A 26,725-nucleotide genomic window follows, 5' to 3' on the forward strand; every position below is an offset into this window, starting at 1 on the left:
CTTCCTGAGAATAGATCCAGACTGTGCTGTAACCATTCCAGTGATAAGGAGTTCACTAACCTGCATGTGCCCTGTAGTCACTGAAAACTGAACAATTGAAAAGAGAACTTCTGTTGATATCTGACAAAGCCAGAACAGAACAGAGAGATTTAGAATGGATCTGCAAAAGTTAATACAAACTATTCATAGACTAATACTGCACCTCTGAATTAAAGTTGAAAACAGGGGCCCTCCCTGGTGGCATAGCGGGTCACCCGGAGGTGACCACATGGTGTGGTAGACCTCTCCTGACCCGCCCGCTGCTCCCCTCAGCAGTGTACTTCGTCGATCTGCCTGTTCTGTTCCCCACTATGTCTCTGGTGAAGCCTCTCACCGCCCCTGAGCCTCTGGCCTGTATCCCAGTTCTGTATGCACAAATAAATAAATCTTAAAAAAAAAAAAAAAGTTGAAAGCAAGGTGACAATAAATATTTGCTATCTGCCATAAAAGACTAGAATATATTTGTGGCCCTTACCATAAAATTGCATCACTATTTTAATAAGATAGTAATCTGAATCTGATACTTGGATATTAGGTAACTATGAAACCATATAAGTATTTATGAAATACATAGATTTATTTGATGCCAAAATAGATGTTATACTGGATTCAATACTTACTTAGCTTTGTTCAAATTCTAAAGAGACTGTTCTACCAGGATATAGTTAAATTCTAAAGAATTTTTAAAGCCCTCAGTTAAAATCAATTTTCATTAAATCGCTCCCTTGTCTATCTTTGCCTACCCATGTATCATTCCAAAGTTTTACAGCACTTGCCAACTAATTAATAGAAATCTGTCATTTATTAAAATGAAAACTGTACCAATCCTGCTACAGCTGGGTGACTATCAGGTAAAACATACCCCTCCCAAGTGGAATTGGTTAATTTTATTATGATTATTGCTACCGCTTTTATTATACAAGCTCATTATACTCTTTGCTCCTTTCCTGATAAGCATATGCCTTTGATTTAAGGATGCAGAAATGAGTGTCTTTGTGCATGTGTGTATATGGAAGAGCCAATGTGTGACTGTAGAGCGACCTTGTGCTTTCAGCAAATATTCCAAATATCCAATCAGTTGTAAAATCTGGTAACATGAAAAGAAAATTAATGATGGGGAGGGGATATACTGATCAGAGACTTAGTAAGAGCCTCCATAGCAGGCATATGTCACTATTTGCCCATCAAATGCCCTGGTTTCCATCTGGATCCCTGAACAGTCGAGTGAGGATAGGATAACAGTCACAGTTCCAATAGGGAGGTCAGGGGACCAGTGATTCTCATTTCATCTACTCTTGTTCCTCACCCTGGATATGAACATGATTCTGTTATAAATTCATTACAGCGCCTTAATAATCACCAAGTTTATAAACACTCAAAAAAAGAAAAACTAATCTGGAATTGAAAACATACCTGTAGATAAGATCCCAAGGCAAACTATAAGCTGTACTCCTAAGATATTTACAATGAGCTCACATAATTTTTCTAGATAAAAGGTTACGATAAATTCCCAACCACTTCTTGGTATATGGAGCTACTTTAGAACTACTACTGCTGCATAAAATTATAAGGGAACGACCAGTAACCTTAATACAGGGTTTTCTGATTATAGAAAAAGATTCAACTCCAAGTTTATTGCTCGGTTTCTAAAGGATATTATTAAACACACTTGTCAGGAAATTGTGAAAGGCTGTCAAGTCAGTAGATACTGCTGATGAATATCAATGTACCAAGGATTATTAAAGTTTAATAGACCAAATGGGGCAAGAAAGATGATTGTACAGCAATTAGACTGCAAGAAAACAGTAAGTTTTGTTACTGTCTGCCATTCAGTCTTTTTCTTATTGCTTAGTAGATTCCATTTGCTGAAGTGACTTTGGGAGTTTGGTTACACTTTAAAACATTTATTCAACATTACATGGGAAGGTTCCCAAAGACAAGGGCTGGGTGCTATTCATGCCAACTAGCAAAGCATCTGGGGTATTATAACCATTCAGTGAGTGTCTCCTGAATGCAATCAGGAACAAAAGAATGAAAAAAATAGTCTATCATTGAAAACTTCAGGCAATTAGCTTCTTATTCAGATATCAAATGCTGGATCCTTATATACACAATGCTATAAACTGACTCACTCAACTTATAAAATCATCTTTCTATTTAGAAATGACTGGACAGATACAGCCAAGAGATTCCCCTAAGGGAACTCTTTGCCAGTCATACCAATGAGCCAGACCAAAGAATTACCATGGTACATGGGATAGTGTCAGTTTGAATGGGAGGAATTTTTTAACTTCATCTTTCTAAGATGACATACAAAATATCCATTCTGAGACCCCTGGCAAAATTGCAAGAGATGCCCTCCTAAGAAATTTACAATGTCCTTTGTTGGTGATAGGAAGCAGTGATGATTTTTAAAGAGCAGAAAAATGACACAGTTGATTTTGAAGAAATACTGCTTTGGCTTCAGTGTTCATGCTGAATTGAGAGTTGAAGTTCAAGTTGGGACGCTGAAAGCTTTGGAAGTATGATATAGTTTATGTGAGAGAAGTTGGCTCAAAGTGTGAAATTGAGAGGGCAGATTCCATAGACTTTAGAAAGTAGTAAAGGCACCAGACCCTGTTTTTGGTAATTGGGATACCATGGCAAATAAGACAGTCAAATTCTGGGACTTTATGGGGGAGATAATAAAAAGACAGTAAATGTAGTAATTAGAAGGAGGATGAGTCATTTGTTAAGAAGGAGCTTGGAAAGGTTGGTTGTATGTATTACACTGTGAATGAGATGAATCAGGCAAACCTTTACAAGGTAGGAGGCATTTCAGAGGAAAGCACTGGGCTTCACTGTGATCTTAACAAGAACCCTCGTGGACTGATGGGGTAAAGGAATGACTTAGGGTCTTTAAGAGATCATGGAAAGGCGGAGCTGTCGAAGGCAAGTATGGGCAATTTTTCAAGGGAGTTTATTCCAAGGAGAAATGAGGCACTAATTGGAAAGAGATAAGGGGATAGGGGACAAAGGAGGATTTTCCTCCTTTTGATATGAGAGTGAAAAAGTATGCGTGTATATGGATGGCAATCATATAGCTGAGAGGAGTTTTGATGTTGAAGGAAAAGAGAATTGATGAAGCCATGTCTTTGATGAGGTGAAAGGTATGGGGTTCAGTGAAAATGTAGAAGAGGTGGCCTCAGGTAGAAAGCAAACAATTAATTCCTCATCATACCAGGAGTAAAATTAGAGTAAGTCTTCACAGTTAAAGATAGCTGGTGAAATGAGCCAAGTAAAATAGGATTGACAGCACATAAAATAATTTATTAAGATTACTTTGAGGCTTATACTCTGACATCTGTATCCATACCGAATTATCAATTTTATGTGAAATTGAGGAGAAGAGTATCTATCTCATGAGATTATTGTTAAGATGAAATATTATCTATTTTATGGCTGAGAAGGGTGACTGGATTATATTAATGGTGTTGCATTACTGCTATTACTACTATACTGTTAACTATATGCAGCCCAAATGATAGACTTCTAGTTCTTTCATTTAATTTTATGGCTCATTGGCATCAAATAAAATGCAACACTGGGAGAAAGAGCAAGTTGTCAACTGTGACATGGTTTGTTCAACATAGATTCTCTAGTGCAATTTTTGCACATTAATTCTAAAGGGCTTTAAATGGAATCAATTCTGATTTCGTTAAAGTCTTTGAAAACAGTGTTGCATTCTACTGAACCAAATGTTTCTTATAGTAAATAAATAGCAAGCATTTTGAAATCCAATATTTGCTATGTTTTGTGATTAGCACACAGAAGGCATGGATGTAATCAATACCTGGACTCCCTGAGCAAAATTTACTTATTTCCTCCCTGAAAATCACTGCTACTAGACTGCACCTGCTACCAATCTCTAGTTGCTGTCACCTTAGTCTAACTTATTATTAACTCTTGCCTGAGTCATTTCTCCCATTCTTGCTGTCCCATCCCTTGCCTCACATATAATCCAGTGTCTCCACAGGAGAGGCAGTTATAATTGTGTGCCTCATCTGGACACTACTCTCCTGAAAACCTTCAATCGTTATTTGTGACAGAATAAAATGCAAATACTCTCCTGGTTAAAAAAAAAAACAAAAAACAAAAACAAAAAACCATCTCCAACTCACTGCCTAATATCCTCTTTCTGTTAGTATTGGTCCTAAAGTGCAAAACAGCATCCCTTCCCACATTTCGTCACTAGATTGGCTTCTTATCATGCATGTCTCCATTCTCACATCACCTGTTCAAGAACTCCCTGTCACCCCCAGTCATCAGTTTTATTTCACTCATAACACTTGCCCATAGTTCAAAGAGTTCCAATTGTTCCTGTGCTTATATGTGTTCTGTCTTGTTGCTAATATGTACAGACCTTTTTTGTATTACAAATAAAACTTAGCTATCTTATTTACTCCGTAATCTACAGTGTGCAGAAATTAAGGATTCACTAAACACTCACTACATCACTGCAGTAAGTACTAGCATGGCCCGACCTTAGATGAGGCAATGAAACAACAGCTTTGATCTACATCAGGTCAGGGAGCAGTAAGTGAAGATCCTGAACTCAGCCCTGGGCTAAGGCAGACTCTGTGTGTATCACATATAAATCCCCTCTCTGGTTGGTGTCACACTTAAATGGTGACCCTGCTTTTCTATAATTGGATGTAACACAACACTAGCAGTCAAATAACAGTTGGCTTTTTTATAGAATTATTTGTTACTGCCTTCATTCTAAAAGTAAATGGCTCGTTTTAAAACTAAATTCCCCCCTTTCGAGTTTAAAATCTTAAAAGATTCTCAGTGGAAGGTTGAATAAATGACACTAACTCCTTACTCCAAAAATTAAGGGATATTAAAATAGGTGAATTCCATCCAAAAGGACTGCCTTGGAGAGATGTCCACTTTTCCATGACAATAGCATCAAGAAGAAACATGTGTATATGGATACTCGTGGGAGTATGGGAAGACATAGCCTACACTATTAAAAATGGATAAGTGAGGCCCTCCCTGGTGGCGCAGCGGGTTAAAGCACTGCACTGGGAATCTGAAGCCACTTCCGCATGAGTTCGATTCCCGCCTGCCCCGGAGGTGACCACATGGCGTGGCAGACCTCTCCTGACCCGCCCGCTGCTCCCCTCAGCAGTGTACTTCGTCGATCTGCCTGTTCTGCTCCCCACTCTGTCTCTGGTGAAGCCTCTCACCGCCCCTGCACCTCTGGCCTGTACCCCAGTTCTGTATGTACAAATAAATAAATCTTTAAAAAAAAAAATGGATAAGTGAATGGGAAGTCCATTTTTAATTTCATTTTTATAGTGTGAGTTATAGTAATAAGCAAAGGTTATTTTATAATTATTGAGTATAGTGTAAATTTTTGTGAATTATTTATTTCTAAATTAAATCTTCCACTAAGTTAGAATAGCTTTCTCAGATGACCCTGTTTTTAATATTAATCACTATGTATTTCTTCAACCAAAGTAGCACATTTTATATTTGTTTTATACCTTGAACTTCTAGTTAAGGAAGGTATCCATTAGCAAAAAGAAAAAAAAAACTTTGAAACTATTGATCCACATTTTTTGATTTAATGACAGCTTTTGAACATGGGCCATTCTCTTGTTGAATATATATTCCTATGCCTATGTGTATTATTAATATGTTTATATGAATGAGAAATTCCAGATTGCTCTTTATTCAACTAAGAGCCATACACATACAAGTTGAAAATTAAATGTGAACTAATCTTGATTTACTTAACTTGAAAAACCATTCAGGGATAATAGAAACCTGCAATCCAGGGTTTTGGTAATGTAATTACCAGATTACTTAAGAGTATTTTAATTTGTTTTTTAGTCACCTTGAAAGGAATTCTAGACAATAATTTAAAAAATTATCCTACTGTTTAAAAGGGTTCTGATGTAGTTGAAAGTACACAGAGCTAGGAAGTATGTCTTAATGAAACCTGATCTATCTTTTAGTTAGAAGTATATACATATCAAATGCACACACTTTCCTGCAGTCTCTTTTGGAATAACCAGGAGACAACTTAGCTTAGTCTTCTGATTAAGTCCTACCAAGGTAGAAGAATCATTATTATTTATACTCCAGCTGTAACATGACATTAATCAACTGCATGAATTCCACAGCTCCAAATCTGGAATGAAACTATAACTACTTGAGGATAGAGTAATTCCCAATAAATTACATTAAAGCTAATAAACATTAACTGAGTACTCACTAGAGCTCAAGGTACTCTATGGCATTTGCAGAGCCCCATTAAGGTGGGTAGAACACAGCTCTACTCTCCGGGAAGTTATAATTTAGTGAGAAAGATATACACAAAACAGAATCTGATAAAAGTACAGTATGGTAAAGACTGTACATACACCAGCAAGAATATAAACTTCAGCAAGTTCAGGGTGGGGGTAATATATCCTTAATTCTATGTTAGGTAGTGAGAAGGCTTCTGGGAAGTGGCCACAGTTTAGCTTAAACGTAAAGGTTAAATGAGATATGGCTGCATAGTAATAGGACATGAGAATCAGGCAGAGATCACCACAGAAAGAGGTTTGTGATGATGGAGCTTAAGACTAGAGTATGCCTGCTTATGATACCAGAAGTAAACAGAGATGAGGAAAGAGAGGTTGAGCCTCGATAATGAACACAATTAAAATTTATGCTTTAACTCATCCAATGGCCCATTCAAAAGAGAAAGGCATTGCATCTGGTTGGTACTCTCTTCCTTTTGTGACTACATATACATGTGTTTTAAAATTTAAGTAAGACAGATCTTTTAAAAAGTTATAATTTAAAGCAGACATTTTACTGCATTAGATTTTGCAATGAGTTCTGAGGGAAGGAGTATTTTGTAAATTTTTTAGTGATATTAAGGAAAATGATGCTGGGTTAAGGTGATTAAGGAGCTTGGGAGCCAGAATGAAAATAATATTGTCTGGGACAAAAGTAAAACTAAAGAAGGATCTACAAGAGGGAGATACCCAGAGGAAGTTGTTGGATGACTTATTAATACTCACAGAAGAATGTCAATACCTCTGTTTCTCTTCAATTCCGTCTCTAAGAATTTATTTCTCCAAATGCATTAATATATTGATAAGTACACTTGCTTTGAAAAAACCTAAATGTACTTCTGTTCTCAAAGGAGAACAGAAGCATTTCATCTCTTAACTCATTTGCAGGTCAAATGCCAAGATACAATCTCAAATATTCAGCACCTCTTTCCATCATCCTAGAGATTCCATCCATTCCTCTATACTGGAGGACAGAAAACCCCCAGTTTCAGAGATGCTTCATGTGAGAATCATCACTGGATGACAAAGTATGAGCCAATGTGCTTCTAATACCTACCATCCTAACACCGTTCTCAAAGGCTTGCCGGGTGAGTGGAGCGGGTCCATCCACAGTCTTGCCATCATCATCTGGGCCCCAGCTCGCACTGTAAATATGCACATGCTGGGGGTTAAAGCTAACTGACTTCGCTTCAACCATGTCTGTGACATCTCCATCCAGCATTCGAACTCCTTTAAGACAGAAAGAGGAAGTAGCTTTACTACCAAGGTTTTGCTATGTAACACCAAGCAGCCCAGGATAATTCCAGTTACAGCTGATTAAAAGAATAACCTTTAATCAACACAAAAGTGAGCCTGTTCTCCCCAGAAAATGATAATGCAGATTTAATTGAAACTTTCATGGGAAAAGGAAGCTATGTTGCAGGTGAAAGAGCAACACTTCTTCAAAACCTTTACCCACTGTTTCCTTTTTCTAACTTTGGATTCTCTCTCCTTTCTATTCCTGTTTAAGTGAGCATGTGATAAAGAGAACCTCAAGCAATCCATCTTCCCTAAATTTCTCTTCATTAGATAACTTGTGCTCATAATTGGCATAAAACATTCTGACCTGAGCAAGTTACAAGATTTGGAAAGCTGCCAAGTTAGGCTGGTCTAATTTCCTCCATATTTAATATTATCTCCTAATCTGTGAGACTGATGTGAACTTAATATACGACTTCTTTGCCAAGTTATTTATAAGTGAAATAATAAATGAGAATACTCTGTGCATGTTACACATCAAATCATTCTCAAAGGGTTTTAGCAATGTTTAGTCATTAATCTTCATTTAAGTATATTCCCACCAGATAGATGGAAATATTAACCTTAGTTTGCAAAAATTAAGATACTAAGATATCAAGAATAAATTATGTCACACAGCAGACTTTTCCTTTGTTTTGGAAACTAAGAGTAACATAACATCCAGTTTTTAAGTAAACATCTCTCCTTCAGTACCGGACTACTTCAAATTTTTATCTTTACAGCCCAAAATTATAACATAGGGAATCCTTGTTATCTCACTGGATTTCAAGTTTTTGTAGGTTATCATTTAATTGGAATTAAACAATAAAAAACCTAAATCAGGCAGCTTTAGATACTATGTTAAGGAAAGACTTAGAAAATGAATCTTGAAGGAACTGTAACTTCTTTGTGCTTTAAAAAAATACTCAAATTTTAATGGTGAAACTTATAAACATACAAAATAAAGAGAATAACAGTGAACTTTGATACAGCTAACATTCAACAACTATTAACATTTTGCCATATTTTCTTCTTGACCTAAAAATATAAATATTAGGCTGAGACATTTGAAATTATGTGACCCTATAAATATATGTTATTTTGGGGGGCAAACAAATAATCTAAATAAATACCCAGTATTTCCCCCAAAGGATCTACAGAGAGACTGGAGTTGGCCTCAGGGATCTACTCCATCACTTACAATGTTTTCTCCCCATTGGTGTGTGGCCTTGGCTGCAGGCTACAGCTAGAGAGGAAAGTAAGAGTTTGCTTCTATGAATGCCTGCATTGACAGTGTGTACATGTTTGTGCATGTCCATACATGACCTGAAATTATTAATGGCATTAGTATCATGATATTAGGAAACTACAAAAGGAAATGTGACTGAAGACCATTTTCATTGCAGTCAAAAGGAACATTCTGTAAAGCCTAAGTCAAAGAAGAAAAATTATTTTTTATACTCTGGTGTTTATATTATTTCTTTCTGATCTAAGCATCCATTGTATAGTTTGGTACAGATGTCACCAACTGTATGTTCATGACTGGACAAGACTTTCAAATCTGTTTAAAGAAAAAAATGTGTGTTTTTATGGCATTTTAGGAGTACAGCTTTGGAAGCCTTTGAGTGCATTAAATAACATGTTAACACGGTCATTTTGCTTTCAGCAATAGTTGAACACTATTATGCCAACCTAGGTCTGTCCTTAGTTCAAAAAGTATTCTGAAAGCCGGTCGGCACAGAGCTCTTGGATTTTTTCTAAATCCACGTAAGTTTGTTCCCCGTACCTCCAATCTTGGCGTTGAAAGCAATTCCAACTGTGCAGTGTGAGTTGTTCGCTGCGGCTGCCACTTCTCCAGCACAGCGCGTCCCGTGCCTGCAGGGAGATCACACACACTTCTCACAAACTCAACAGGTCACTGCCACCACTCGAACTTCCAGGCGGGGAAGAGTGTATCAAGCTGTGGGTGTTTCTGGAATTTCCTACCCTAGTAGCACTTAGTCTACTTCAAACTTTTGCATTTCTCTATGTTCTGTTTCAATTTATATTCTTGATGTTTATTTTTTGACGTCATGCTTTTCTAACTAGAAAGCCTTGAAGACTGAAATCAACTGCCTGTTTCTTTGCATTCTCTAAATATCTCCTGCCCTATATGGTAACCACCACTAAGTGGCCATTGGGAACTTGAAATGTGGCTACTGTGAACCCATTTCAAACCTTTATTTCACTTAATGGAAAAACCAGTAACCAAAGCATTAGGAAATTTATGAAAATCTAGCTTTTAAATCGAAGTATAGATCAAGTATCTCCAATGAGAATTTAGCCTTTAAAATAGGATGTGCTGTAAATACATCAAAGATTTTACATACACAACCAAAAGAACATGCAAGATCATATTAATTATTGTTCTGCCAAGAACATATACAATTAAACCAAGACCAACCCTAGAAATCTTATCGCAAAACCAGGGCTATGAGAGGGGAAGGAAGGGATGTGAAGAGCAAAGGGGTAAAGGGGCTCAGTGGTCTATGGTGGAGAATTATAGGTGCCTTGTGGTGAGTGTGGTGTGATAACACACATTTGAAAGGTGTGAACCTGTACCCCTAAACCATGTACAGTGTTGTAAACCAGTTTTTTACCTTAATTTTAAAAATGGCAATTGTTTTAAGTCAATTGCATATTGAAATATTTAATAAAATATATTGTCAAAATTTATTTCGACCGTTGTCACCTTTTTACTGCTTTTTAACAATTTAGCTAAGATGACTTCTGTTTCTCTGAAAGATTTTGTTATTTTGCCACAGTAACTTTGTTTCTTGACTAAAAAAGTCTTTTAGCTGAAAGAACTTATAAGCTCGCCTGACCCAAAAATGGCAGAAATTTCCGTTGATGTACTGAGCAGAATTGTAAAGCAATTGGGATGAATCTAACCTGTACAAATGAGAGACTCCACACTTTATGATACAGTTTGTAGTCTGCAGCAGGGTGAGGATCAAGGAGTTGGGGTGTCTCTGGACTACAGAAAGAAATCCCTCGCCACATGTGGTGACTGTTCTCTTTAGGGACAATGGCTGCTAAATATCTGAAATTATGCACTGAGGGGAAGCTTCCTATAAGTCATTTAAGAGGTTATACATAATTTTCAAATGAAGTGTATGTATCTGCATGCATAAGTTCTTTAGCAAATCCTTGATTTCTAGAAATTTGCCTGGCATTCCACTAACATTAACAAGGCTATGAAGAACAAAGTGGAGTATACGTTTGTGTAAAATTTTATATGCCAGCACAAAATCGAACAAGTAGAATTACTAGATATTACTAGATTAAAGAGTACAGAATATACTGTCAAATTGTTAAAAGCAATGTGACTAAACCTCAAAAGAACTGCAAGATTGATAATTGTTAGTACAAAACATCTAATTTTTGTTCATGGTAGAGTAAGAGAAACCTTAAATTTCTCTTGGAAATAGGAAGAATAGAAATATGCATGGACCAAGGAATAAGGCAGAGCAGAATTATAAATACAGAGATGTGTATGCTCCAATAGTATTTGCACTGATTAACAGTTTATACAGTGAAATATGAGCACATGGACTCATATAAGGAAATATGAAAACATAAAGAATAGAAAAAATATGTATGAACAAACCCCTGTGGATATAAACCCCTTTATTTTTATTCCCCTCTGATTAAACTTGGTGTTGTACAACTTTTGAAATATTTATTAGCCTTTTCTATTTCTTGCTTTTTGAATAACCTTCTTCTTGTTTGTACAAATTTATCTTGCCTTTCTGTTAAATCTGTTGCAAATACATTTCCATATTTGTTACTTGGAAAATGATAATCTTATTTACGGCAATTTTAAGTTGTACTACACAGCATTTAATATTGATGTCTTAATAATTATCTTGCCCTTCTGCTAGTTGGTTGTATCACTTTAAATCATCAGAAAAGTTAATAGATTTTAGAAGGGAAAATATTTGTTTTATTAGCTCCAACTAAACTACAAATTTCCCCCCACATCTATCAATTACTATGATTCTTCTTTAGGTCTTTATTGCATATTACTTCACAGTATAAGTTATTTTTCTTCAAATGTTAGATTCCATGTATGAGTCCATGTTCTCATATTTCACTATATAAACTGTTATTCAGTGCAAGTACTGTTGCAGCATAGGGATCTCTGTATTTGTTAAGTCTGCTCTGCCTTACCCTTGGCCCATGTGATACTGATCACAAGAAGTCTGACTTAAAAGTTTCAAATGTAGGCAGATGTTTGGTTATATGTTTTGACATCAGTCAATAGCTTGATTACCTTGTGATAAAAACTTTATGAACCAACTGTTTTAATTTTGTGATCCTCACCCAATGGCAAAGCATTTAATCAATCTTTATAAATGTTCTATCTGCTTGAAAGACTATCTATTCTTAGTTGTTCTTTGCAAATGCATTATGACCAGCTTATTCACTGTATAAACTTTTTTTTTGCTTTTTATGCTAACATTTATATTTAGAATAGAATTATTAAATCTTCCCAGTATAACAAATTATTTATGAATATCTACAACAGTCTATGGCTCTAAATCAGAGGTATTTGGGCCCTTTTTGCTCCTTTTATTTTCAAACATTCTTTATTCATATTAGTTAAATATCTTACTTATAAGCAGAAGAGATTTTCCCCCCAACTATGTTGCCTATCATTTTTGAATGTGTAATTTTTAAATTGCAATAACATTAACAAGTAAAATCACATTAGAATAACTATACTTAACTCAAAAGTAAAGTCTATTTATACTGGTTGCTTCTGCTGCTACAGTCATGTTCATTTCTGTCTTTTCACCTACATTATACTCATTTGGATGTTATATAGTCAATATTTTGTGACTTCCCTAAGTATGTGATGATGACAATCTAACATCAAGAAATTTAAGGTCATCATTTTTTTTTTCAACTATTCTCGAATAATATAGGCTTTAGAATCTTTTAACTCTGGTTACCCATCTTTTGATACATGACTTATGATAACACTTCTAAAATAGAATTTTTTCAACTCTAGAAACTACCCATTTCTTTTGCTACTTTAAACAATAAACCAAGGTAAAATTTACAAATACATTTTTAACTCTATTTGCTTTTCAGTTTATAATTCCTTATAAAATTGTTAATCTCTCTCTGAAGTACACTCTATAAATGTACCTTTCAGAAAGTTTATAGGTAGCAAAAAGATGCCATTCCATTGTTTCCTAGCTTCCATTATGTCTGGAAAGACATCAGCCATCTTAGCTTTCTAGTTCTTGCTGCATGCTTCTCAAGTTTTCCCTTTGTCTTCTGTATTACGGAAGTTCATAAAGATGTTATAAGTGTTATAAGTCTTTATGGGCATTCCTAGACCTGAAGTTTAATGCTTAAATCATCAGAAGTCTCAGAAATACCACTGAAAACTGTCTTCATGTTGGTCTCCATTTTGTGCTATAAGAACTCAAGCTAAGCATACATTAGACCTTTTCACACTCTCTTAATCTTCAGTATTACTTTTCAAACATTCTATCTTCTCTCTCTGGACTACATTAATTGTTAAGTTGCCGAGTTCTGTATTTCATTTATCCTATCTTCAGCCATGACTAAGTTGCTATTTAATCCATTCACTGTATCACTCATTTCAATTACTGTGTTTCCTTCTTGGATTTTTTTTTTCCCCCCAAATATACCTGGTTAGTCCTGGTGTTTTTTTTCTTAATATGTTTTCAATACCAATTTCTGGATACCTATGAATTAGAATTGAAAATTCTAGAGTATGTGACTAATTCTATTTATTCTTGGTTGCTGGTTTTCACAGGAAGATTTTTCCCTTGTTAGTGAATTGTTCACTTAGGTTTTAATATTTGTGAATTATTTTTAGGGCTCCATGGAAACTTATTAGTTCTAAAGAAGATTGAAACTTACTTCTACCATGTCTCTGGAGTGTATTAACCAGGTTGTATCCAACTAAATTTAAAATTTGGGTCATACAAGTGATATGAATTACAGATATAAATCCCATGAGGGATTTATAAAGATAGGTATTTATTTTCTCATGTATTGCCAGGTTTGGGAAATTAAAACATATCCCCTCTGCTACTCTATGTAGCAGAGGGGTCCTGTTTTATGCAAAAATCTTTTCTCACCCCCATTGGATCAATACCAGGATTCCTGCCTTCATCCCTGGGTTTCTTAAACTACAGCTCTAGGCTGACTGGGATTGGGTGCTCACCCTTGAAAATGCCAACTGTCTACCTACTGCCCACACAGCTTATAGATTTGAACATTCTCAGAGAAATTCTCTCAGTATTCCATTAGCTCTGTCATGCACTAAAACATTTCAATGTTTTCCCAGAGTTTTAGATGCTTTGTACTAAAAGAGAACTAATTAAATATCTATTCTACCATATTATTGAATAGCTAACTTGGGCTTATAGCCCTAAATACAATAAATTCCTGTACATATCACACATATGATTAAGATACAATGATACTACTGAGAAAAACAGAGTGTACTTCCAAAGAAAAATATTTTTGGTAAAGATTTCTGTGCATTGCTCTACCTCATGACAGAAGAACCATGTTTAGAGTCAGGGACATTACCCTCTACTATCAGTTAGACACTATATTGCAGTGAACTGTAATTGAGGGTCCAAATTACCAACTAAACTACATTTAAACAGCCCTCTCTCTTCAAGAGACGTGATAATTATCCCAAGTAAAACATAGTCATTTTTTCTCAGTTTAATTTTAGTTGTACTCAGTGTTTTGACATGGATTTAAAATAAGATCGTAAAACAATGGATATCATCAGGACCTGCTCAAGTGTGTGAACAAGACTCAGTTTCTTCCTCTCCCAAAGAACAGACTGGTCAAGCAGTAAAGTATATTTGTCACAAGTAAGTGACAGTAAGTATAAAATTCACAAAACAGACAAAAAGTCTATGCTTCAGATGTATTTTTACTCAGAGATAACAGAATATGAGCATGTATTTTCAGCCTAAGGAAAAAAGTTCAGAGTTTAATCCAAAAACTATATTATGCTCATATTATGCTCTGACTCCTAATTCTCATATAGTAACAAGTCAACAGTTTAGCTTTCTTGTATACATTTACTATATCACTAAGACTCAGTTCTCTGAGACTTACAGAAGATAACCCAATTGTGTAAATTATAATATGTATACACACACACACATATGCACACCAATGCATACCAATGACTTAAAACAACTTGGACATCATCTAAAATAAAGTAGTAGCAAACAAATCAAGAACAAGTGAATTCTCATATTTTCCTAAGGTTATGTCACTACTACCAAGGTCTTAGAAAGTATAGAATAAATTATTCAGGCTCTTAAAGAGTATCTTGATTTGCATATAACAACAGTCTTTGTCCTATTATATTTTCTTACTTGGAAAAAAACCCCAGGATTTCTCATCTGCTACATTACCTATTCCCAGTAATAAATTACTGAAATTAAAGATCTCAAGAAGTTTTAATGGGTTGCTTAAAATGATAGAAAATCAGCTCAGATTGTTACCTGCTAACTCATTTCTGCAATACTGGGAACAAATAAATGTTAGATAAGTATAGATTATAAATTTATGGGCTCTATTATATGTTCTAGGTGGTGTTAAAAAAAAAAAAAAAAAAAGGCTGCCTTCACTCCTTTTACTTTCTCCCGGTCCTAGTCACACTGCTTTGTGAGCTATTTCTTCCATGAGTTAGTGGAGATGAAAATACTTATTTGAGCTTTTTACCAGAGATCTGAAAATGTAAGTAAGCTCAGCAATGAATCAGTCATCAGAATATAGAGGTGATCTCTATAGTTGCCACCACATGGCTTAAAAGTCAAAATCATTATTTTTGTTATTTTCTCGCCTGGTCCATTATACTCCTGCTATGAGTGAAACCATCCGGTATTTTTCTTTCTCTTTCTGGCTTATCTCACTCAGCATGATCTTTTCCAGCTCCATCCAAGTTGCTGCAAAAGACATGTGTTTCTCTTTTTTGGTTGCTGAGTAATAGTCCATTGTATATATGTACCACATCTTTCTAATCCAGTCATCTACTTTTGGGCATTTGGGCTGCTTCCATGTTTTTCCAATTGTAAATAAAGCAGCAATAAACATGGGGGTACAAGTATCTTTTTCAATCAGTGTTTTTGTGTCTTTTGGGTAGATACTAGGAGGCACAGGGGTGATTTGGTGATGGGAAACCCGTGGGGATTACAATTGAGATGAAAAAAAAATGTGCAAAGTGATGTAAAAATAAACTTTTTAATAAAAAAAAAGTCAAAATCATATGTCTATGGAATGAAGCGATGGCATGTTGGACACCAACTACTTCCTATTTCATCGCTTTCTTGGAACAAACATTCAGCTGTTCATAGGTTCTGTCCACCCTCTTGCTGCGTCTTTCCCTTTATGAATCTGGTGTGCTCATTTTTTTTGATGTTGTTTAAATATAAGTGAATACCTTCAATTTGTGTCAATTTCTAAGGCCTCCTTAGAAAAGGAAAGTGAGAAATGATGTGCCTTGATATGTTTTCCAATATTTCATTTAGAATTGGTGTTTCTGACTGCTCATGATGTTCTTGATATCATTACCAATGTATGTTTACATTCTACTCCCCTTTTCTCAAAATATTTTGAATTCATACATGATTCTCACATTAACCCTGTGAGGTAAGCTGTACAGACACCACTTTCCTTATTTCCAAAAGAAAAATTCTGCCAGTTTGATGGTAAAAATGTGTCTGGGCAAGACTAATTGTGGGTCTCCTGGGTCTTTACAGAATGCTTTTTAAGTGTTTCAAATAAGAAACGCAGGTAACCACATTCCTAACCCTTTGAATGATTCCCAAGATTTCAAGACTTCTTTGGCTGCTTAGCCTACATATTTTGCAAGGTAATGGCAACTTCATTCCTTCATTACTATTGATGACGGGCTATTTCACAGTACATTTCATAGAATCTCCATGATAAATTATTCAACTTTGGTTAGAAGGAGGAAATGCTTAGAATATTAAAAATAAAAGAATGGAAAATAGCGGAAAGTGGGTTACCACTCTGTCTTTAATGAAAAGCTTACTGAAGGTTCAAGAAAATTATCGGAGGTGGGGGAGTAAATTAATGTTCTTAAAAACCAAAAACCAAAACAAAAAAGAAACCTACACAGAATATTTCTGGTGATTAGTTTTTAAAAGCCAATTAAGATAATAGCTTCTGAAGTTACTGCACTTATGCATCATCCATGAGGCTTCAATAATAACATGTTTTTATTATAGTAGAAAGAGATTCAGAAAAGCATTCAAAAAACTTATCACTGAAAGTTTATGTACATTCCAAATTTATACATTCAAATCCTAATCACCAATGAGGTGATATTGAGAGATAGGGCCTGAGGAAGGGAAATAAGAACATGAGGGTGATATCTACTAGTGATGAATTAATGATTTTGGAAGAAAACGACACAAAAGTTCATAAATGTGTATCGGGAGGATCCAATTCTTTCTGGAATGGGTGTTTTAAAAATGCACATAAAAACTAGCTAAATCTGTCTTTTCAATTGGCCATCTTCACTTGGATATGCCTACTCACAATTCAGGAAGTAGGAATATATAACACTATTTAAAAAAAAAAAAGTAATGTGCTCATTCAGGAACACTGTTGTTTTCTTAAAAATTACCAAAATCCCTCCCAAGAATTAAGAATAATTCCCTTCTTCCTTCCCTGCTCTCTTTTCTATCTCAGTTCCAGATAATCCATAGCCTATGTCCTAAGCATCTTCTAAGCAAGAAGCCTATAAAGTTCAATTATCCAAGGCTGTTTGTGGTATGCACAATCTTGGAGGGCAAGATTCTGAGTAATGGATACTAAAGCCTTTCCCTACTTATCCATGGAAAAACTGCTTTAGTTTAATTTTCTAGCTCTCTTCTTTTTGACATCTGATAAAAGTTGTATTTCAGCTACCAGGCAACATTGCTTGCGTTAAAATTGAACACTGGTTGGTGAGTTATTATGAGCTAAGAGGTCTGTGACTGGGACTATAAATTCATGGGGAAAGTTTGGCTGTGGGTTTTTGGGAGTAGACATTGAAAGCTGAGTATACCATTCCTTGTATGGCCTTAGAAATTATATTCTTAGGTTACTGCAAGAAATAATTTCCTAAGAGCAGGGACTCCTATGGCAAAGTAACTCTCGAGCCCACACAGGTGGCTTTTTCTTGCACAACTGAGAGGCCAATTGGATGGTGGTGGGGCTAGGAAAGGCAGAAAACAGTCCTGTACTGAAGGGCACTCCTGCTGAAGAAATACAGCTGATATTGCCCTGCCGGTATATTTTATTTCTATGCTTTTCACTACTTGTGGCCTAATGATTTCTTTAAGTATAACTGACCAATTACTCCTAAGACCACTGACAGGAGTGTTGTGAGATTTATGCAAGTAATTACCAAGGATTAAGGTACATACTAAGCAAGGTGCATTTAGAAGGTGTTAAAGGAAGTTCTGCTCTAAGAGTTCTAGTTTGGGGGCCCTCCCTGGTGGAGCAGCGGGTTAAAGCACTGCACTAAGAAGCTAAAGCCACTTCCGCATGAGTTCGATCCCAGCCTGCCCCGGAGGAGACCACATGGCGTGGTCTCCTGACCCACCTGCTGCTCCCCTCAGCAGTGTACTTTGTTGATCTGCCTGTTCTGTTCCCCACTCTGTCTCTGGTGAATCCTCTCACCCTCCGCATCTCTGGCCTGTTCCCCAGTTCTGTATGAATAAATAAATAAATCTTTAAAAAAAAAAAAAAGGGGTTCTAGGTTGGGGCTGGTATTTGCAAAAATGCTTGCTATGCAATCTAAACAACTTTCTTCTTACACCTGAATTGATTTTCCTGTAATTTCATATCATCATAATTAAAAGAAAATTTCATAATTAGAACTCACTAAAGCATGAAATATGAAGTATATATGGAGTGTGTATGCTGAGAGACTGGGAAAAGATCTATAAAACTAATGGAAGAAATAATGACCTGTATCAAATCATAATTCTGATTTTTTGTGGTCTATTTCTGTATATACATATTTCTTATCCAAATCTATCCTGAAAAATCACCAGATATAAGTAACTCTAAAGTAGCAAAAACAAGAGATCAGGATGCTAGAATGACCACACATGGACAATATTTCGTCTTAACTTACACATTGTATGCAAACTTCTACTGATGAACATTATGATAATAATCTAGTGAACTAGCTGTAATGAAGCTATACCCTTGTCCTGGCTCATAATTAATTAAATTTTCTGAATAATTCATTCAACAAATATTTATTGAGTATCTACCACATGTTGAGGAATATATTTGTCACTAAGGATTCAACAGTGAGAAAAACAGACATGATATTATTTCAATAAATACTATTGTTCCAGAAATCTGGAAAAATAGGTAAAAATCTGTAACTCTGTTCATTCAGCAGTTCTCTAGTGGTGATGCATCTACTTGTTTTTGCTAGAATATCCAGGTAAGAACATCACTCAAAACCCAAACTCTGTAAAACAATTTAAAAATATTTGTTCTTTTGCACATAGTGTGTTAAAGATCAACTGATGGAGAAGGTGATATTATAAGTGTTTGACTTCACTTTTCTTAAGACTGCTTCCAGACAGAGAAAAACCTGTCAAAATACTTCTGAAGACTAGAGTCTTACTTAGTAGTTGAATATTACACTATAAATAACACTAAACCATGCACCTAAAATTCTTTTTTTTTTGAACAAAGTTTCTCCTAATGTTATTTTTTCTTTTTACTGAAGTAAGACTGCACTATAACAGAAAAGATCCAATATGGAAATGAACATATATATATATACACACACACTAGATTATGTTCACAATTAAATGTTCAAATCTGTCTTTCAGCACACCGTGGTCTGTCTTTTCCCATGTCCCCTTTCTTTCAGCCATCACTAGTGTCTTATATTATATTCCCAAGTTGGTTTTTGTTATCAGTTCATCTGCTTGTTTGTATTCTCTACATACCACATGAGTGAAATTATGTGGTCTCTGTCTTTCTTCATTCGACTTATTTAATTAAGCATAATTCCTTCTAGGTTCATCCATATTGCTGCACATGGCAAGGTTTCTTTTCCCTTAATGCTTTTCTGCTTCAGGGTCTGAGAAGCTGGGTGACACTTGGTCCGAGGATCCCTTTGCAATCTGCCATACTATAAAGAAGTAGTTCAAAACTTTATATGCACTAAGATATTATCATTTCAACTTAGCTCTGCCAAGCAACTGCCAGTCCTTCTGCTGCATGATAGCTATTCCAGGGTCTCTTTGCAAAGTTCATCAGAGCCATTTCCTCACACATTGGAAGAGTCTCAATATTACAGAAGCACAAAACCAACAATTAGGAAGTGCATCCCTCCAGAATATATAATTTAGCATAATACCTAATTACCAATTTAACATTTTAGCATATGTATTGTTTCATTTAGAAATAACATCAGGGATGGGTTTTTATACTGGTGATATTTGCATGAGTTTACAAGCAGGGGTTGGCAAACATGCTCGGTGTTGGTCTAAGTATAAAATATTTTAGGCTTTACAGGGTCACAGCATACCATTTCTTCCGTTAAAAATATCACTTGAAAACAATTTTTTTTCTTTCACATTTGAATTGTGAGCTGAGCTAACAACTTTTATTTTTTTTATCTGTTTATATATATATATTTTTAAGATTTATTTATTTATTCATACAGAACTGGGGTACAGGCCAGAGATGCGGAGGGTGAGAGGATTCACCAGAGACAGAGCGGGGAGCAGAACAGGCAGATCGACGAAGTACACTGCTGAGGGGAGCAGCGGGCGGGCCAGGAGAGGTCTGCCACGCCATGTGGTCACCTCCGGGGCAGGCGGGAATCGAACTCATGCGGAAGCGGCTTTAGATTCTCAGTGCTGTGCTTTAACCCGCTGCGCCACCAGGGAGGGCCCTATCTGTTTATATTTTTAACTGAAGTAGTGGTTTACAATACTATGTGATTCAAAGGCATTAGGTCAGACCTCTTCAGATGCATGAGTTTCAGAGTCACTGGGCAGATTTGATCCATGTCTTTAATCTGCCAACCTCTGAATTTTTAGGTAAGAATGCTAAATACAGTCATAGTTATTTATGTCTTTTTGGAAAGCAAAAACACAGGCTTCTACTTTTTTCTACCTCCACTCCCTCTGATTTGATATTACAATGAATTCTGTTTTATGTAAATTAACCAACTCATCAACTATAATGTATGATTTAGGTCCACTAATACAATAATTCCCATTTAAAAGAAAGGTTAACACATTTTGCAAGTTAGACATTAAATCAAACTTACTATATTTTGTCCCTAAGTCCTCATACTAGATTTAACTTGATGTGTCCAATAATTTGCACTACATGCATTTTCATGGTCCTTTTATAGATGAGGAAACAGATGCTTAGGAGTTTAGTGACTTCACCAAGATATTAAGACCAGTTTACTGTGAAAGAACTTGAACCCAGACCTCCTGAGACCAAACTCTGTGCTTCCACAATAATCCCTTTCTGGAAGAACATGCACAACCTTCAAGCAACATATACTTAGCAGGAACAAAATCAAGTAACAATAACCTGAGATTTTTTTTTCCTGAGACAAATGCTTAGAAGCTGCACCTTTAAAGTTACATGGATCACACACAGTCCATGGCTTCTTTTTATCAAAGCACTATAATTATTGGGTTTCTTCTTAACTATGCAAGTAAAAAGCCATTCACCAGTGATGTTACCATTAATGAAATCACTGCCAACTCATCCCTGTCCTGTTCAGTACTAAACTTTGTATCTACATAAACACAATACAAACAAACAATACAGGCAAATCAGGCACATCAATTGCCTAATGAACTTTCAAAAGACTCAGGATTTTTTACACAATCAATGAAAATCATATTTGAACATAGCATCAATCACACTGAAGCCAGTGTTGAAAGAGGATCCAGAAGACAGAGATGTAATAAAAATGAAGAGAGGTAATCAGTGAGGAGAGCAATGTGACAGTGGCTTTAAATGAAAATGGTTTTCAATAAAATGATTCCAAATGGCCCTTAGAAAAACAGGTAAAGATTTTTATAAACTGAGTCTGTTTATGACTCTACTAAAATTCAAATTTCATATTATTACAGGAAAACTACAAGTTTAAACACGAGTCATTTTTAATATAAGACTGGCTTAGCGGCATGTTCTGTTAGCTAGTAAACTACATGTATTTTCATCATTTTTGCTTTATTGCTTGAAATAAAACACTATTTGCATCCCTCACTACAAGGTTCTGTGGCCAATTTTAGTAGATTCATTCTTAATGTTTAAACACACACACACACACACACAAGCGCAATTTACACCACAATGCACCTGTCCCTCACTGCTTCACCAAGCTATGAAACCTGTGGAGTAAGTAAGAGAAAAAGGAACTTGTTCCCATTCTTGAGAGAACAAAAGCAGTTGGAACTTGAGTCCTGTGAATCTAGAATAGCAGTGACACCTTGACCTTCAGTCTATATATTCCACATCCTAAATGCTTCTTTCTGAAGTTATTGGAATTCATAAGCTGTTTCCACCCACACAGTTGTCCAAGTGATACTCTTCCATGAATAGTGTGACAGAAAATGAAAGGCCTTCAGTTGCATGCTTAGCATCAAAAAGATTTCCCTTGAACTACTCATGCAGTTTCCTACATGTGGGATAAGGATCTTACTTCCTTAGTGTCACACTACTTGCTGTGGGAGACTAAACTTAGAGACAGAGTCAGCCCAGTGGCTGTAATCTGTCACATCTGGGTTTCATCATTCAGGTTAGTACTGGGACATAGAGAAACTCCTTTATGTGTCCCGAGAGAAGTGTGTTGAAAGAACTGTACTGGGTGATATATTTAACACTATACAGTCACATCCCTTCTTGAGTGAGTAGTTAGACACCTTGAAATAGAAAAGAAATAAAAATGATTCTGGGTTAATGCTATTAAAGTTTTATTTTAGCATTCAAATTGATTCTATTTTTCCAATTCTAAGAAACTAGATAATAGAAAACATGGTAAAGATACTTACATGGTTTATGTTAAAGCATTCATTTATTGCTTTCTTCCCTATTTTCCCTACTGGGTAGTTGGAGAAATGTATTTATAGGTGAAAATCTCAGGAGTGAAAATTCTTGAAGCAAAATAACATTCTCTCATGAGGGAAAACTTTCTAACTGTCCCTTGCTTACCACATTCTCTTTATATAAAAATTATTTTCCCCTTCAGGTCACAGATCACTAAAATCACTGAACTGACTCCTTCAACACTGGACCACTTTCTTGCTCAATGCCCATCATTTGGACCACTGGGACAGCAGGTGCACAAGCCGGAAGGCAATCACAGGCCAGTTAAATTAAAAGTTTGTGATGGGTGGAAAAGAGTTAAATTGATTAGTCAGAGGAGGCATTGTTGGATATGGTATGTGTCTGATAGCCATTAGTCACCAGCTCAGACAATCATAAAACTGTGTCCTTTTCAAAGCAAGAAAAGGAAAATGACTTGGCAAACATTTCCTTTTCCTCTCTCTTCTCTCCCACTTTAAAATGGAAGAATTCTGGATCCTTGCTGTTAACCAAATGGCATTTACAGCTCTCAGTTGGCATGGGGCAGCTGAAAATCTAAAACGAGGAATGCTTATTCCATTTCTATTTCCATGGAAACCAGTCACCAACTGCTGAAAACAAGGTAGATCAAATTTTTGAACAAGAATGTTGAAATAATCACTGTTTGAAAACTTTTCTCTTGCATCAGGATAGAGAGCAAAGTAGAAGCTCGGGAACATGCAGCAATGTCTGTCTGGATAAGCAATTCACCACTGCTTTTATGTTGCAACATAAATAAGTTATGTTGCATAATTACAATAATTACTGTACTTAAATAGTTTTGTTTTGTTTTGTTTTTTTGTTTTTGGTTATTCCTTGAAAGAAAAATTTCTACAAATCCAATAAATAAGTTGTATAGTAAAACATGAAAATTAAGTGAGTCTTTAAGGGCTGTTTGTCAAGCAAACCTTGGTATAAACAAGTAAACCTAAGAATGCCTTACAAAATGTATAATCAGGCCCTCCCTGGTGGCACAAGGGGTTAAAGTGCAGCACTATGAAGCTATCCACAGTCATAGCAGCATGAGTTTGATCCAGGCCAGGGAGCTGACCCACATGGCGTGGCAGACCTCTCCTGTCTCACTTGCTGTTCCCCTCAGCAGTGTGTTTCACTCAATTTTCCTGGATTGTTCCCCACTCCATCTCTCATGAATCCTCTCAGCCCCCAAACCTCTGGCCTATACAGTCCTTATATGCATAAATAATCTTTGAATAAACAAAAACAAAACAAAATGTGTAACTATGTTCTATGTTCTTCTGGCAAATGTATGGGGGAAGGAAGAAATGTGATTTCCTAAGATTACATGGAATTGTAATTGTTTTCTTGAGATTTAAGAGTATTCCTTTTTTTGAAACAATACAATGAAAATTCAGCCTTCATAAAGGCCACTGTTATGTAGTGAAGCGCTCTCCATTGCACTACAGCTATTGAATTTTTTTTTTTAAGATTTATTTATTTTGTGCATACAGAACTGGGGTACAGGCCAGAGACTCAGGGGTGGTGAACGACTTCACCAGAGACAGAGTGGGGAGCAGAACAGGCAGATCAACGAAGTACACTGCTGAGGGGAGCAGTGGGTGGGTCAGGAGAGGTCTGCCACACCATGTGGTCACCTCCGGGGCAAGCGGGAATCAAACTCATGCAGAAGTGGTTTCAGCTTCTTAGTGCAGTGCTTTAACCCGCTGCGCCACCAGGGAGGGCCAGCTATTGAATTTTTACAAAATAATTTTAGATTCATGTCCTCCCCTACCAGAAAAAATCCAGTTACCATTCCCACTGCTGGCCATTTACAATATAAATTTTCTAAATTGGTGGAAATAATGTCTTCCCGATAAATAACAGGATGAACAGTGTCAATAGTTCCTCTCAGTTGCAGCTCTGTCTCCAGGTTTCCTGTTGACGAAACCTGTAAGTCAGCGCTAACTCCATGAGTTATAACATTGGTCAGCAGGACCTGTAGATGTGTGAGGGAGAACTTTCTAACTGCCCCTCACCCACCACACTCTCTGTATCTAAAGATTATTTTCCCCTACAGATGACGAAAATCACCAAACTGTCTCCTTCCAGTAATGGACCACATTCCTGCTCGATGCTCATCACTTGGACCACTGGGACACTGAGAACTCTGAGGACTTCAGAATGCATTATCTGTTCTTTCAGAAAACTGCCAAACGGCTGTTTTGTCTCTGTTTTGTATACAGGAGAAATCAAGTCTCCCGGGGCAAACAGACTTGCCCCTTGATATTTTTTAAATGATTTCTTTTGTTTCCCCATACGAGACTTTCAGGTTAACAGGTGTTCTGCTCAGTCATATTTAGCTATTTCTGTTTTGTAACCCCCCAACTCAAGAATACCTGAGTTGATTTCCCATCTTATTCATTCTAGTCTCCTCAATATTAATAAAAGGTAACCATGTGGAAATACCTGACCTCATCCATTGATATTTTTGATTTATTATCATAAACTCATTTATATTTATGATTATTTCTAATCATAGTTTGCAGCCACATTCTAAATCAAATTCTTGATTTAGATTTTTGATTTCTTTCCTGTGATTCTTGATTTCTTTCCTGTTTACATTATTTAAAAGGTTACTATTTAATAAGGTATGTATATCTTTGAAGAAACAGTATGGCAAGGAATTATCTCAAAAGTTTTACTCATCAATAATTATATATGGATGGGCCATTTTCACCTTTCATTGTAAAATTACTTAGTGAAGACAATTTCTACAAACTTATACTATTGGAATTCCTTTGCTCAAGAAAAGACAGTAGATAGCACTAAAAGTAAAAAAAAAAAAAGAAAAAGAAAAAAGAAAAAAAGAAACCCTAAATCAATGGCTCATTAATAATTTTCTTTCAGATGGCTGAATCAATTTTAATGAAAACAGTGCCAGGTAACTGCAATATTTTCTTTCTGTGCAAATTAAGCTCTGTTTTGTTTTGTTTTGTTTTAGTTTTAAAACAAAGCTTATTTTTCACTACTGAAAATACTTGCAAGAAGTATTCATCATAAAGGGAAGCTTTTTCCCATTTACTGAAAATGTCATTTATAACCAATTAAGACAAATAGAAACAAAATATAAAAATGTCAATTTGAGAAATTTTACACAAAAATTCAGAACACTAGCATGAGAACAAATTAAAATTCATTTAAAACTTACTTCTGACACTGGTTTTAGATACTTCATCCATAAAATTTGAATGTTTTCCATTTCATGGTCTTTTTACCTTTCCTGGTTTGCTCAAATGAAAAAGAGGCAATAATCTTGCCACAAAGTAGGAGCGTTATAATCGGCTTCCAACTAGATTAAGTTTGTAATAATCACAGTGCAGATCAAGATAACATCTTGCATTTAAGAATCTCAAAGCCTAGAAGAATGATTATATAATCACTTTTGAGTGTCTAATGTCAGTCTCCAACACCAAGCATGCTGTTTTAAGATGACTGTAAAAAAAAAAATTAGCTGAAACCACATCATAGTAGCTGAGCAATAAGACTAAAAGTAGACAGATTATAAATTCCACATATCTAAAGAAATTAGTTTTGTTCATACAGTTTCTGAAGATACAAGCAAAAGATGTGTCAGAAGAGTTTCAGATAAAGGAGCATCTCTAGGGAAAATAAGAAATTCCTAAGTAATTCCCTTTTACAGAAAAGAAAAAACAAAACAAAACAGCTAAGGCAAAAGATGGCTTTTATTCCAAGCCTATAAGGAGCAGGCTAATGCCAAGACACTGGCCGTCACTGCACATACCTCTCCGTGATCAGGGCAAGCTGTGTCCAAAGCACTATCTCCAGAGGCTTCCCTGCAATGTCTGCCTAGATCAGGCACAAGCCTCAAAATGCCATTGCTGTTCTGTTCC

At 35.9% G+C, this 26,725-nt stretch overlaps 1 protein-coding gene across 1 annotated transcript in view; it reads right to left on the reverse strand.

Moving 5' to 3' along the window:
- Window positions 1–26,725, reverse strand: part of PCSK5 (proprotein convertase subtilisin/kexin type 5) — a 272,056-nt gene that overhangs the window by 110,912 nt on the left and 134,419 nt on the right. The window contains exons 6-7 of the mRNA XM_004677562.2: window positions 9,439–9,527; window positions 7,432–7,604 (exon numbers count right to left, since the gene is read on the reverse strand). Of these exons, the coding sequence (XP_004677619.1) occupies window positions 7,432–7,604; window positions 9,439–9,527 (262 nt within the window). The remainder of the gene's footprint in view (window positions 1–7,431; window positions 7,605–9,438; window positions 9,528–26,725) is intronic.

The sequence above is a fragment of the Condylura cristata genome, unplaced genomic scaffold (genome assembly GCF_000260355.1).
Source record: "Condylura cristata isolate star-nosed mole 26May11 unplaced genomic scaffold, ConCri1.0 scaffold00006, whole genome shotgun sequence".
Taxonomy (NCBI): Eukaryota; Metazoa; Chordata; class Mammalia; order Eulipotyphla; family Talpidae; genus Condylura; species Condylura cristata.